The following is a 13412-nucleotide window of genomic DNA, read 5'->3' on the forward strand; positions in this document are numbered from 1 at the left end:
GGAAGGAGAAAGGCTGGGAAGGACGCACTCAAGAATCAGGCATCACCTTTATTTCTGATAAAAATGCATAGAGTTTGTGGCATTTGATCCTGTGGGTGAAGAGACTTGCTGATACTTCACCTTGATTCAGACTCATCTACCTCGTCACTTGCACAGCTGCCTAACTACAGACATGCCTCACAGGGAAGCTTTTTACCACGGAAGTGGAGAGCAAACCAGGATACACCTGGTCTGCAGGCAGATATACCAGAATGGAGAGGGTGCCACTGAGCAGAGTGTATACTAAATCTGTGAGAATATAAGGGGATAAGAATTCTTAAAAAATTTTTTTAAATGTTTATTCATTTTTGAGAGACAGAGACAGAGTGTGAGCAGGGGAGGGTAAGAGAGAGAGGGAGACACAGAATCCGAAGCAGCCTCTAGGCTCTGTGCTGTCAGCACAGAGTCCAATGTGGGGTTTGAACCCACGAGGTGTGAGATCATGACTTGAACTGAAGTTGGATGCTTAACCAACTGAGCCACACAGGTGCCCCAGGGATAAAAATTCTTATACACAATTCTCAAAATTATCTTTTTATGGATTTTTTATTCAAATCAAGATCCCAGCCAAGTTCAAACCATGAGTTTGGCTGAAAGCTCTTTTAAAGAGCATTTTTATTTATTTTACATGGATTTTACCTTCTCCCTCCCCCTCGCCCTCCCCCTCCCCCACTCCCTACCCTTCCCCTTCCCCTCCCCCTCTCTCTTTGTAGGTTAGAACAGTCAGAGAGCCTTGAGGAAAACCAGCGGAACCTTCTTCAGATGACTGAAAAGTTCTTCCATGCCATCATCAGTTCCTCTTCAGAATTCCCCCCTCAGCTTCGAAGTGTGTGCCACTGTTTATACCAGGTATGCTTAAGGTTAGAGAGTACTGTTATTAATCCAAAACTGAAGTAAAAAGAATGCTTTACTAAAGAGGAATTTAGCTGCTGACAGTGGGTGGTTGAAAATATAGAGTCAATTTGGATGAGTAATACATTAAGGCTTGTTGGAATTGGCTTCGAAAAAAAGCTTAAATATCACTTAGGAGACAGTGTGAAGTATTTTAAGGGGGTACTAAAAATAATAAATTTTCCTCACATTGGGAGCAAGTTTAAAATGCACAGAAGCTGTTGGATATAACAGATGTGGTTGAAATGAGATGTATTATGGAATTTTTTGGGTTATCTTTTCCCTGAATTACTCATAGGGTCTTTTGCCTGTTAGGCAGGTCTACTCCTTGCTTTTTGTACTATTGAAATGCCTGGTCTATAAATTTTGATTTCTTAAAATATAATACGTTTGTGTCAGGTTTTCCTAGAACAAATGAATCTGTTTATTTTGTGTAGAATGCTCCTTCTAAGACATATTGCATCATCATTCAGATCAAATTATTAGTCTTTCTAGCACTAGCACTGCAAGTCATGCTTCTGAGTTCAGATGTCCACAGTCATTCCCTGCTTTTTGAGGAAATTAGGTCTGTATTTTTCTATGGCTTTCACTGTGTTTTTGAATTGCATATGCAGTTTCAGGGACGACTGAATAATTCCAGGGTAAATTAGTGCAAATCTATATTAGTCTGTTCAAACTATGATTCTGGAAGAAAAACTAGTGGGTTTGGAGTTTGGGACAGGGGTGGGTATAGGGAAGAGGATTTACACATTTACCAAAACCCGTGCTTTATGTCTTTTTCTTTGCAGAGTCATCCCCAGCCATTTGTTTTTTAGCACAGGGCTTCAGTTGCTTAGAGACATTAGCAAGATCAGTGAAATCACCATTTAAAAAAAGCTGTTTCAGGCTGCTGTGTGTGAATTATTCCCCCATTGCTATTTATAAAGATGTTTCTGCTGTATCACTAAAAAGAGCTTACAATCAGAAAACAATTAACAAAATAGCAGTAGTCCTTTTCTATCAAAAATTACTTTAAATATAAGTGGATTAAGTTTTCCCAATTGAAAGGCATAGAGTGGCTGAATGGATTAAAAAAAAAAAAAACAAGATCTACAGCATGTTGCCTACAAGAGACTCAGTTAGTCTCAAAGACACACATAGATTGAGAGTGAAGAGATGGAAAAAGTCATTTTAAGCAAATGATAACCCAAAAAATGAAAAAAAAACAGGGGTAGCTATACTTATTTCAGATCAAATAGACTTTAAACTAAAAATGGTAAAAAGAAAGAAGGTCAATGTATAATGATAAAAAGGGGTCTATACATCAAGAAGATATAATAGTTATAAATATTTATGTGCCCAACATTGGAGCACCTAAATGTGTAAAGCAAAAACTAACAGACCTAAAAGGAGAAATAAATAGTAATATAGTGATGGCTGGCAACTTTAATACCCCACTGTCAACAATGAATAGGTCATCCAGACAGCGAGTAAGGAAACAGCAGATTTGAACAACCGTACGTTGGGCCACACAACAAGTCTTAGCAGATTCAAGAAGATTAAAATCATACCAGTGTCTTCTCCAAGCACAGTAGCATGAAATTAGAAATCAATTACATGAGGAAAACTGGAAAATAAGTGAACTTGTGGAAATTAAACACTACTGTGAACAACTAATAGTTAAAAAAAATAAAGGAGAAATAAAGTTTTTTGAGATAAATGAAAAGTTTCTTGAGAATATGGTAAATGAGTTCTAACATACTAGACCACGTGGTACGTAGCAAAAGCAGTTCTAAGAGGAAGTTCAACACCTATGCTGCGAAGCAGGAAAGATCCCAAGTAAGCAACTTAACTCTTTGTCTTAAGGAATTAGAAAAAGAACAAATTGGGCTCCAAGTTAACAGAAAGGAAATAAAGATTACAGCAGAAATAAGTGAACTAAAAATAAATATAGAAAAACCTCAGAATAGATGAGCCAAAGTAAGTGTTGATTCTTTGAAAAGATAAACAAAATTGACAAACTTTTAGCTAGACTAAGCAAGGAAAAGCGAGAAAGGACCAAATCAAGAAAATTACAAATGAAAAAGGAGACCTCACAACTGGTACCACAGAAATTCAAAGGATTGTAAGAGGCTACTGTGAACAAACTGGACATGATATGATATGTCAACAAAATGGACCACCTCAAAGACATGGAAAAAGTCTTAGAAACATACAACTTACCAAGACTGAAATAGGAAGAAATAGAAATTCTGAATAGACCAATTTCTAAATTCTCCCAACAAAAAAAAGCCCAGGACCAGTTGACTTCCCTGGTGAATTTTACTGAATGTTTACAGAAGAATTAACAACAAATCCTTCCCAAACTCTTAGCAAAAATTGAAACAAGAAGAGAGCACTCCAGACTCATTTTATGAGACATTACTCTGATACCAAAACCAGAAAAGGACACTGCTAGAAAAGAAATATCAGTATCATTGATGAGTATAGATGCAGAAGTTGTCAGTAAAATGATCACCACATGATGGTGTGAGATTTATCCTTGGGTGCAAAGTTGGTTCAGCATATGCAAATCAATCACTGTGATGCATTACATTAATATAGTGGAAGAAAAGAATCATATGATCATCTCAATAAATGCAGAAAAAGCATTGCACAAAATTCAACATCCATTCACAATAAAAACCCTGGATAAGTTAGGCATAGAAAGAACGTACGTCAGCATAGTAAAGGCCATAAAGACAACCACACAGCTAACATACTCAGTGGTGGAAGGTTGAAAGCACTTCTTCTAAGATGAGGAACAAGACAAGGGTACCCACTCTTACCTCTCCTATTCAACCTAGCACTAGAAGTGCCAGCTAGAGCAGTCAGGTAAGAAAAATTAAAAGCCTCAGAATTGGAAAGGAAGAAGTCAAATTGCCTCTACTTGGAGATTACATTTTGTTTATAGGAAGTCCCAAAGACAACCAAAAAACAGAGCTAATTGGTGAACTACATAAATACATAATTAACATACAAAACTCAGTGGCATTTCTATACACTAACAATGAAATTTATGGAAAAAAATAGATCCCACTTACAATGGCATCAAAATAATAAAATACTTGGGAGTAAATTTAACCAAGGATGTGAAGCTATGCTGGGAACTATAAACCATTGATGAAAAAAACTGAAGACACCGACAAATGGCAAGGTATCTTGTGTTCATGGATTGGCAGATTAATAGTTTAGATATAAATAGTACCAAAACCCATCTATAGGTTCAGTGCAATCTCTGTCGAGTTCTCAGTGGCATTTTTTTACAGAAATAGAAAAAAAAAAGCTCTTAAAACGTATATAGATGCATAGACATTTCTCTAAAGAAGTTACATGAAGCACAAAACATATCCCTCCCCCCGCAATAAAGAACAAAGGCACCAAGCTTCCTAAATTAAAGCTATAATCATCAAAATAGTAGGCACTGCATAACAACAGACAGACTGGCCAGTGGAACAGAATCAAGAGCCCAGAAATAAGCCCAAGCATATACAGTCAACTAATTGTGACAGGGGAGCTAAGAATACCCCGTGGAGACAGGACAGTCTTTTCAATAATGGTGCTGGGATAACGATACTCACGTGTAAAAGAATGAAACTGGAACCACATCTCACACCCTTCACACGTTAACTTGAAATGGATTAAAGACTTAAATGTAAGACTTGAAACCATGGAATTGCTAGAAGAAAACAGGAATAAAGGTTCTTGGCATGGACCCTGTAATATTTCTTTGGATATGCCACCTACAGCACACCAAACTAAAAAATAAGCAAGTGGGACTATATCAGACTAGAAAGTTTCTGCACAGCAAAATAAACCAGCCACAAAATGAAAAGACAACCTATGGAGTAGGAAAAAATACTTGCAAACCATATATCTAGTAAGGGGTCAGTATTAAAAGCATATAAAGAACTTACACAATTGTCAATACCAAAAAAAAAAAAAAAAAGCCCATCAAATTTACAAATGAGTATTAGAGGGGCACCTGGGTGGCTCAGTCAGTTGAGTGACTGACTTCAGCTCAAGTCATGATCTCACAGTTCATGGCTTTGAGCCCCACATCAGGCTCTATGCTGACAGCCCAGAGCCTGGAGCCTGCTTCAGATTCTGTGTCTCCTTCTCTCTCTGACTGCCTCCTGCTCACGCTCTGTGTCTCTCTCTCAAAAATAAATAAACGTTAAATAAAAAAATAAAAATGAGTAGTAGATAACTTTGAATAGATACATAGACGTTTCTCTAAAGAAGTTACATGAAAGGCCAAAAAGTATATGGAAAGGTGTTCAACATCACTAGTCATTAGGGAAATACAAGTTAAAAACCACAATGCGGTATCACCCCATGTCTGTTAGAGTGGTCATCATCAAAAAGACTAGAGATAACAGATGCTGGCATGGATGGAGGAAAAAAGGAACCTTTGTGCACTGTTGGTGCACTTGTAAATTGTATAGCTACTATGGAAAACAGTATGGAGAATCCTCAAAAAGTTAAAAATAGAACTGCCATATCATCCAGCAATTCCACTTCTGGGAATATATCCAGAGGAAACAAAACATTAACTAGAACAACCACTGGCGAAGTAACTGCTTGAGCTAAAGCCGAACCTATAAAACACTAACTTGGAAAGGTATCTGAACCCCCATGCTCATGCATTATTTATAGTAGCCAAGATATGGAAACCACTCAACTATCCATCAGCAGATGAATGGTTTAAAGGAACTGTGGGCATATACAAAATGGAATATTATCCGGCCATACAAAATGAGGAAATCTCACCATTCGTGACAATATACACAGCTCTTGAAGGCATTATGCTAAGTGAAATAAGTGAGACATAGACAAGTACACTGTATGATCTTGTATGTGGAATCTTGAAGAAAAAAACAACTAAACTCATGGAAAAAGAGATCAGACTTGTGGTCAAGGTTGGAGGCAGAGGAAATTGGAGGAGAGTGGTCAGAAGGTACAAATGTCCAGTGCTAAGGAAGTGCTAGGAACTAATGTTCGGCTCGCTGACCACAGCTCGCCCTGCTCCCGGACACATAGGAAAGTTGTTAAGAGAGTAAATCCTATGAGTTTTCATTGCTTTGTTTTCTTTCTTTTTTTATTGTATCTGTATGAAAGGATGGATGCCACTTGAACCTATTGTGATTATTTTTACAATATATGTAAATCATGCGATAAGCCTTAAACTTGTTGTGCAGTGACATATGTCAGTTATTTCTCAACACAGGCGGAAAAAAAGCCAAAAAAAAATCTTGTCGTCATATACATAGATGATAAAATATACCTCGCATTAAACTTTATTAATTTATCATTACTCTTACCGCCTTTTCAAAATAGCTCAAGGAGGCTTAGAAGAGCCCCACATAAGTTTTTCAGCTACTTAAATCTGACACTCGAGGGTAGTTTAGTTGTAATATAAAGCCTTAGACAATGAATAATATCTTGAGTAGGGGCATTATTCAGATTTTTCTTTAAATCGAATTCATTTATCCTTCTGTTTACAAAGCTAGGCAGACAAGAAATGCTGAGCATATATTAAAAATAGTAGGTGTCAACTTCTTGGCTGGCTTTAGTGGCAGTAAGCCGTCTTCAGAGAGCAAATGGATTTCTGAAGTGGCAGTGGCTTTGACTGGAAGTTGAAAGTGAATGGTGACCCACTTCCTGATTGCACGTCGTTACTAGATTTTAGTAGAAATTCCTCATGAGTTTGGCATCCTAAAGGAAAAAAAAGTATTTGTGTCCTCAGCAAACTTGGGAGTCCAGTCTGAAACTGATACATGAGACATACTGATAATTCTGAGACAGAATCATGATTCTGATAAGGTAAAAGGAACAGAGCTTCACACTTTGTGCCTACTTAGGAAATATTTAATGAAGGAAAAATTCTCCCATCCATTCCACCCAAGTAGACAAGATTCTTGGAGCTTACATAGGAAGAGAGGAAGGTAGTGAAAATAAATCAGAAAAAAGAGCAAGGTGATCATTTCTGGCTTATAAAATACTAGGAGTTGTGCTTTTTAAAAGCACACCATAATTAAACACCCTGTGTTTTAACAGATCTGAATTATCGTATTAAGATTTCACATAAAATTATTCTCCTTAAAAATATTATTTAAATGTGTGTCAGTGCATTGGTTGAGGTAAATGTCAATAATGTCGAAGCTTATTGTTGGAACGTAGAGCACTGTACAGCAAGTAAGTGTTTTAGTTATAAATAAGGTTTTTTTAATAAGTGACTGGTAACAGAATTTTACATTTACTTATTTAAAAAAAAGCTTTGATCTCAAGTTATTTCATTGAGTCTCCTGCAAAATGTAGTTTTCCCTTTAGTTTGCTCTTTTATTCTTATTCGTCTTTCCTCTGGTTTTTTCTTGCCCTTTTGACTTTGGCAGTAACATAATGGTACCTTTGTACTTCTGCGTTCTGCTGGGAAGGATAGTGGTCGATTGTTTCCTGTAGTAAACATGGCTCCTGTTTGGGACGTACTTGGAAAATTTTGAAAGCTAAGTGAGGCTGTTGCTAGCTAATAAACTTCTCTGAGCATTACCTCTTATTTCTTGAGTTCATATTTTGCCTGTTAAGCCTTTTTTGAATCCTGCTTTAACCAGGTTTCTTATTTTGTATGTCTCCTTACTTAGTGGACTAGGTTAGGATTATATAAGAATAGCCAACTGTGAACACGTATTAAAGTATAGATACCGTAAGGGTTCACTCATATGTGAAGCAGGAGAAACTTAACAGAGGACAATGGAGGAGGGGAAGGGGGAAAATAGTTAAGGAGAGGGAGGGAGGCAAACCATAAGACTCTTAAATATTGAGAACAAACTGAGGGTCAATGGGGGCGGGAGTGAGAGGGAAAGGGGTGATGGGCATGGAGGAAGGCACTTGGGAAGAGCACTGGGTGTTGTATGGAAACCAGCTTGACAGTAAACTATAAAGGAAAAAAAAGAAAAGGATAGAAAAGTAAATAATAGGCAGATACAAATTACAACAAAGATTTTGGAGCAATACTGGTATCAGATAAATTAGAACTTATGAACATGGCATCATTGAACAAAGCAAAACTTTAAAAAAGAACAATTATGAACTTGTATGTATCTAACAAAAATCAAAATATGTAAAGGAAAAATGGAAGTATCAAAGAGGAAAATGGCATCACAAGGAGACAGTTGTAGCTGGGACTTTATCTTTCTGAGACCAGCATCTCGTGCAAAAGAATAACGATAGAGAGCATTTGAATAATATCAATAAGCTTGGGCTGATAGTACGTCTGTGGGTAAAATCCTGAACACAACTAATAAAAAATATTCTTCAAAAGTTTACTTACAGATACTCAAAAGGCTCAACACACTTCAGAGAATCTAAACTATACACCTCCCACCATTGTATCATAATACAATTATAAATCCACAATAAAGCTAAAATGGATTAAACTAAAAAGATAATTAAGACATTTTTCCATGTATTTATTTCCACTTTTCCTCCTAATAGTTTTGGAATACAGGTTTTCCCTGCTGTCCCAAAGTAGAATCTTCCTGTGAAACCTTTTGTAAGCCTAAATGACATAAAGGGAAGAAGCACTGACCATTAATTCATATGCAGAATTTTCTTAGCATTCTCAGACCCTCAAAATAGCCTACCAAATCATACCAAATGACACAAAGAACCTAAAATAACATTAACATATAGTAAACCAAGAATAATGTGACAAACACACAAGCCTGTATAAAGCAAAACACAGCCTGTACAAAGTACAGAGAACGTAGGTACAGTGTACTTTGACGGTCCAAAACTGGGAAGACAGCACAGGAGAGGGCTGACAGGTGGTGATGGTGGTGCGTTAGGCTGGGGTGCTGGAGGTTGGGGTCATGGGCGGTACGGGAGTATGGAGCATAGGAGAGAGAGGAAGAGGGGTGTCCATTAACATCTCATCGTTGTCTAAATCCATCAGAGTGAGCAGGCCACTAACATCTATGCCCTCTTCTTATATGTCTGCCTGCCTCGATGTCAGGTGTCGAGGTCCATCATCTGCTGTGGCTGCCGTGGCTGGTGTGGAAGGCTCGAAATACGACAGTATGCTCACCTGCGCAGCCTCTCACATTTTTCTATATGACAGTTACTTGTAGGCACTCAAACCATGCAAACCTGCCCTAAATCTATGTGCCCTTTTAAAATTAAAGCCACACTTTTCCGCAATCACTGCAGCACTGACCATCCTGGCATGAATCTCAGTCAAGGCCTTCATGTTCAGTTCCTGGATAACTGCACTTTCCGGTCATTCACTGCTGCGTTCAGGTTGATCAGTGTTCTCTCTTCTTGCATCTGTGTCACCTCTTCCATCTGTCAGTTCTTGGTCATGGAATGCCAAAACCTTCAACATCACCTTCAATTTCCCCCAACTGATCCTCCTTAGCCAAAGTCAGCATTGCCGTATTATTGTTGGGTTGAAGCCTTTAAAATCGTTCACTGCTTTGTGCTCGCTTTGGCAGCACATATACTAAAATCATTCACTGCTTCAGGAGACCATCCACTAAGCACCATTTCTCACCAAGACTGTTAGCTTATCAAGAGCATCTCCAAGGTTGGCGAATGCCAATTTTAAATGGTAGTCTTTCCTCTGTAAAGATCCTTTGGAGTTGGCTTCTCGTCAGTGGCACTTAAAATAAGATGCATCACATTTTGCATCTAGTGAGCTTTAATTGTGCCTGTTAGGCCTAGGACACATGGTTTTATCAACATCATATTCAACAGAAAGAACACAACTACAATGTTATTGCCATACTCAGTAATGCCAGGTGGATGAGCAGCACAATTTTCTTTAAAAAATTTTTTTTAATGTTTATTTATTTTGAGAGAGAGAGTGTGCAAACGGGAAAGGGGCAGAGAGAGACAGGGACACAGAATCTGAAGCAGGTCGCAGGCTCTGAGCTGTCAGCCCAAAGTCGGATGTGGGGCTCGAACTCGTGAACCAAAAGATCATCGACCTAAGCTGAAGTCAGACACTTAACCGACTGGGCCACCCAGGCGCCCCGAGCAGCACAATTTTCAACAATCAGAAGACACCGATTATCAAAATTGTTTTCTCCACAGTATTGTCAACAAAAAGACTAATGTATTTATTCATGAACTCCGAAAAAAAAAAATCACTTGGATATTTCAACTACTTGGATGTAACTTAAACACGAGAAATATATTCTTACCAGTGCCCTGAAGTGCCCTTGGGTTTTCTGAGTGGCATAGTAGTAGAGGCTTGTTTGGCAATTTTTTCCAGTAATAAATTGCAGTTAAACATTGCTTATATGAATAACCACCTGCTGTAGTTAATTTCTTCAGTTCTTCTGGGAACTTTTCAGCAGCTTTAGTATCAGCCAAAACACTCTCTCCAGTAACCTTTAAGCTATGAAGCTGCCCTTGCCTCAAAACCAGTCATACCACCTGTGACCACCTTTAAATTCTGCTTTTGCAACACTTTGATCATCATCGACCAGTACTTTGTTTCAGCTTACTAAAAAAAATAGATTTCAAAAAAAAAAAATTAAATTAAAAAAATAGATTTCTCCTGAAGTGTAAGATAAATTTAGTGGAACCTTTGCTTTGTTCACCCATCAATCTACTCCAGCAGTAGACTTCCCATTGCATCCGTCCGGTACTGGATGCTGACTAAAAGAGACCACTTTGCTATTGGCAGAACCAACAGTAACTTCAGCGACTTTCAGAATTCTTTCTCTCCACGAGTAAATAGTATGAATGGTGGACGCAGGCAAGCCCAAGTGCACACGCAGTATCTTTTTCATTCCCAACAGTTGAGATGCTTAATTCCATCCAGTTTTATGGTAAGCGTAACACCCTTAACTCTTAGACTTTTCTGATACTTTAGGACACATCTTGATAATGGATGCACAAAATGAGTTGTGATAAAGCACAGATGCTCATAGACAAGTTCAAAGCTGTGGCTACTTGATGCTGAGATGCTATAAGTGTAGCTCCCGGGGAAGGAGCTTGGCGGTGGCCAGCTCACTGCTTGGGGTGAGAGCTTCCTCTGTAACAGCTCGCTGAAAAACAAATGCTGATTGTAATACTCGGTTTTTGCCCTTTTTTTGGTGAAATATTTGTGAAAATGCTCTTTGGATTAGTTTTAGCTAGCAAAAATAGGTGCTAATGTCTTTTGTGAAAGTGAACTTCCAAAATGCAGGGGATACCTATAAGAAAATAATTCCCAGAATGGATATTCTCTTAAGTTATAGTGAGAGAATTCTGAGAAAGCTAAATATTATGATTCTAAGTAAATATTCCCAGTAAATCTGCTTCTCTGAACAGAAGTAGTTTACACCAAATTTTAAAATGTTTTTATTTATTTTTGAGAGAGAGCAAGAGTGCAGGTGGGGGAGGGACAGAGAGAGAGGAGGACACGGGATCCGAAATGGGTTCTGTGCTGATAGCAAAGAGCCCAATATGGGGTTTGAACCCATGAACCCTGAGATCATGACCTGAGCCAAAGTTGGATGCTCAACCGACTGGGCCACCCAGGTACCCCCACGCCAGTTTTTTAAAGGCTATAAATGATAATTATACACCATAATTGAAAAAAGTTACATAAAACTGCATTTTAGTGATCTCTTTGGTTACTATTGTATATATTCGGAAGTTTGAACCAGAACTCCATGAGAAAAGGACTGTGCCTTTTTGTTTTACTGCTGTTTTCTGATGCCTGGAGTGGTATCTGGCATGTTAGATGCACAGTAACTACTTGGATGGATGAATGGACGGACGGATGGACGGACAGAAGGACCAGTGAACAAATGTCAAGCTAACTTTAAGGTTATGGTGTTGAGTGCACTGAATTCCTAGAATAAAATGCCATGTTAGGTGGATCTAATTTGGTTTTAAGGATATTTTAAAAAATTGTTGTGCCTCATCTAGGCTAATGAAGAGTCTTAATTTTAAAAGAACTCTTTGGCTTAGAAGGAACTCTGAGAGATGAAGCCAGTATGTCTGTGGGTTTTGTTTTGTTTTGTTTTGTTTTTTTCCTTTTTGGTATTTTGTTTTCGATACATTCTCATAGTCCAATACGTGAAACATGTTAAGCAGCTTATCGGTTTTATTCTGTAATTTTCTCTGCAGTTTCTTCACTTTAATATTAATTAATGCTTATTTCTGGTTGAGCTGATAACATTCTTCTTCCAAGTGTCGCAGAGCTTTTAGCCTTCTCTGATTAGACCTTTGTCAGGAAGGAGCCCGCCAACCAAACGGTCTGAGGCCCTTATGGGCGACAGGCTTTTAATTGAGAATCTCTAAAGTGAAAATTTCCCTTATATTTAGTCATTTAATGTTTATTTTTTAAATCTTTAGGTCTAAATTAAATGCCAGCTATTGAAAAAAAAGCTTTAAGTCAATTGAAGGATACACAGAGAAGTATTTATCAAGAAAAAATTATGTAGACACATAGAAGTGTTTTTAGTGTGTGATCTACTTGTAATGAACATTTTATACGAAATTTATCAAAAGCTAGGAATTAACTGGAATATAAATATGAAATGTCCTCAACTTTACTTGGGGAGACCTTTTCTGTGATTTATAGCCAGAAATAGTAGATATGATTGTCTCAACATTTCTTGCTGTTTATTTAGTGCTTTGGCTTAAAAATGTAATAAAAATGAAAATCCAGAAGGAAAATTTATCCCTCAAAATTAAGTCGATCTCTAATTTTGTGTTGATTCCATTTGTGTTACATTTGATCATATAATTTTATGTACAAGCCAACATTGTTTCTGTTGCTGTATGTAGTTGGTGCTGTGACTTGTTTGCTCATCTCTGTTCTGTAGGCAACTTGCCACTCCCTACTGAATAAAGCTACAGTAAAAGAAAAAAAGGAAAACAAAAAATCAGTAAGTTTGGAGAACTTTTTACTAGCTGTTTCTTTCCAAGCAAAACAAAAATCTTTTGCTGTTTGTTAAGAACATCTTCACTTCAGCCTATTTGACCTTCACTGTAAAATCATTCTACTAATTCTGGCACAAAATAGCTTTCATTTCAATTAACCCTGGAATTAAGTTACATCGAAACATTCTCTGTGTTCCTTTGGTTTGATTTATCCCAAAGGCGTTTTGGGGGCATCTGTTGCATTGGATATCTCTGGTCTAATTTTATTATTGTTATTTAAAAAATTATAAATGAACGCAAAAGAAACTTAATTTCAAGGCCTTAGGAAATGCTGACTCTCTCCATTCTTGCTTCTTGTTGCAGGTAATGTGAATGGTTTCTTTTCCTAGAGGTGAAAGTTTTTCTTCATTGTTAGAAATATATGGAGGAAAAGTGTCACTTTCTAAATCTTACCTGAAAGTTGCAGAGTTTCATTTTTTTTACTTACATTTTTGTCTAGAGAGTCTGAGCCAGAATTTAGGTATTTGTGCTTAAATTATAAAAATTCTAATGAGAAACTTTTACCTTAGAGAAAGTCATAC

The 13412-nt window shown here is 37.5% G+C and overlaps 1 protein-coding gene across 9 annotated transcripts in view; it reads left to right on the top strand.

Annotated features, from left to right (window-relative positions):
- The window catches only part of NF1 (neurofibromin 1), a 289146-nt gene that overhangs the window by 168184 nt on the left and 107550 nt on the right, over window positions 1–13412 (top strand). For 7 of the 9 annotated variants that reach the window (XM_029926741.1, XM_029926740.1, XM_029926738.1 and 4 more), the window contains 2 exons: window positions 753–888; window positions 12774–12836. In XM_029926741.1, coding sequence (XP_029782601.1) covers window positions 753–888; window positions 12774–12836 — 199 coding nt within the window. The remainder of the gene's footprint in view (window positions 1–752; window positions 889–12773; window positions 12837–13412) is intronic. The other 2 variants (XM_029926742.1, XM_029926746.1) reach the window with 1 other exon arrangement.

The sequence above is a fragment of the Suricata suricatta genome, chromosome 17 (assembly GCF_006229205.1).
Source record: "Suricata suricatta isolate VVHF042 chromosome 17, meerkat_22Aug2017_6uvM2_HiC, whole genome shotgun sequence".
Taxonomy (NCBI): Eukaryota; Metazoa; Chordata; class Mammalia; order Carnivora; family Herpestidae; genus Suricata; species Suricata suricatta.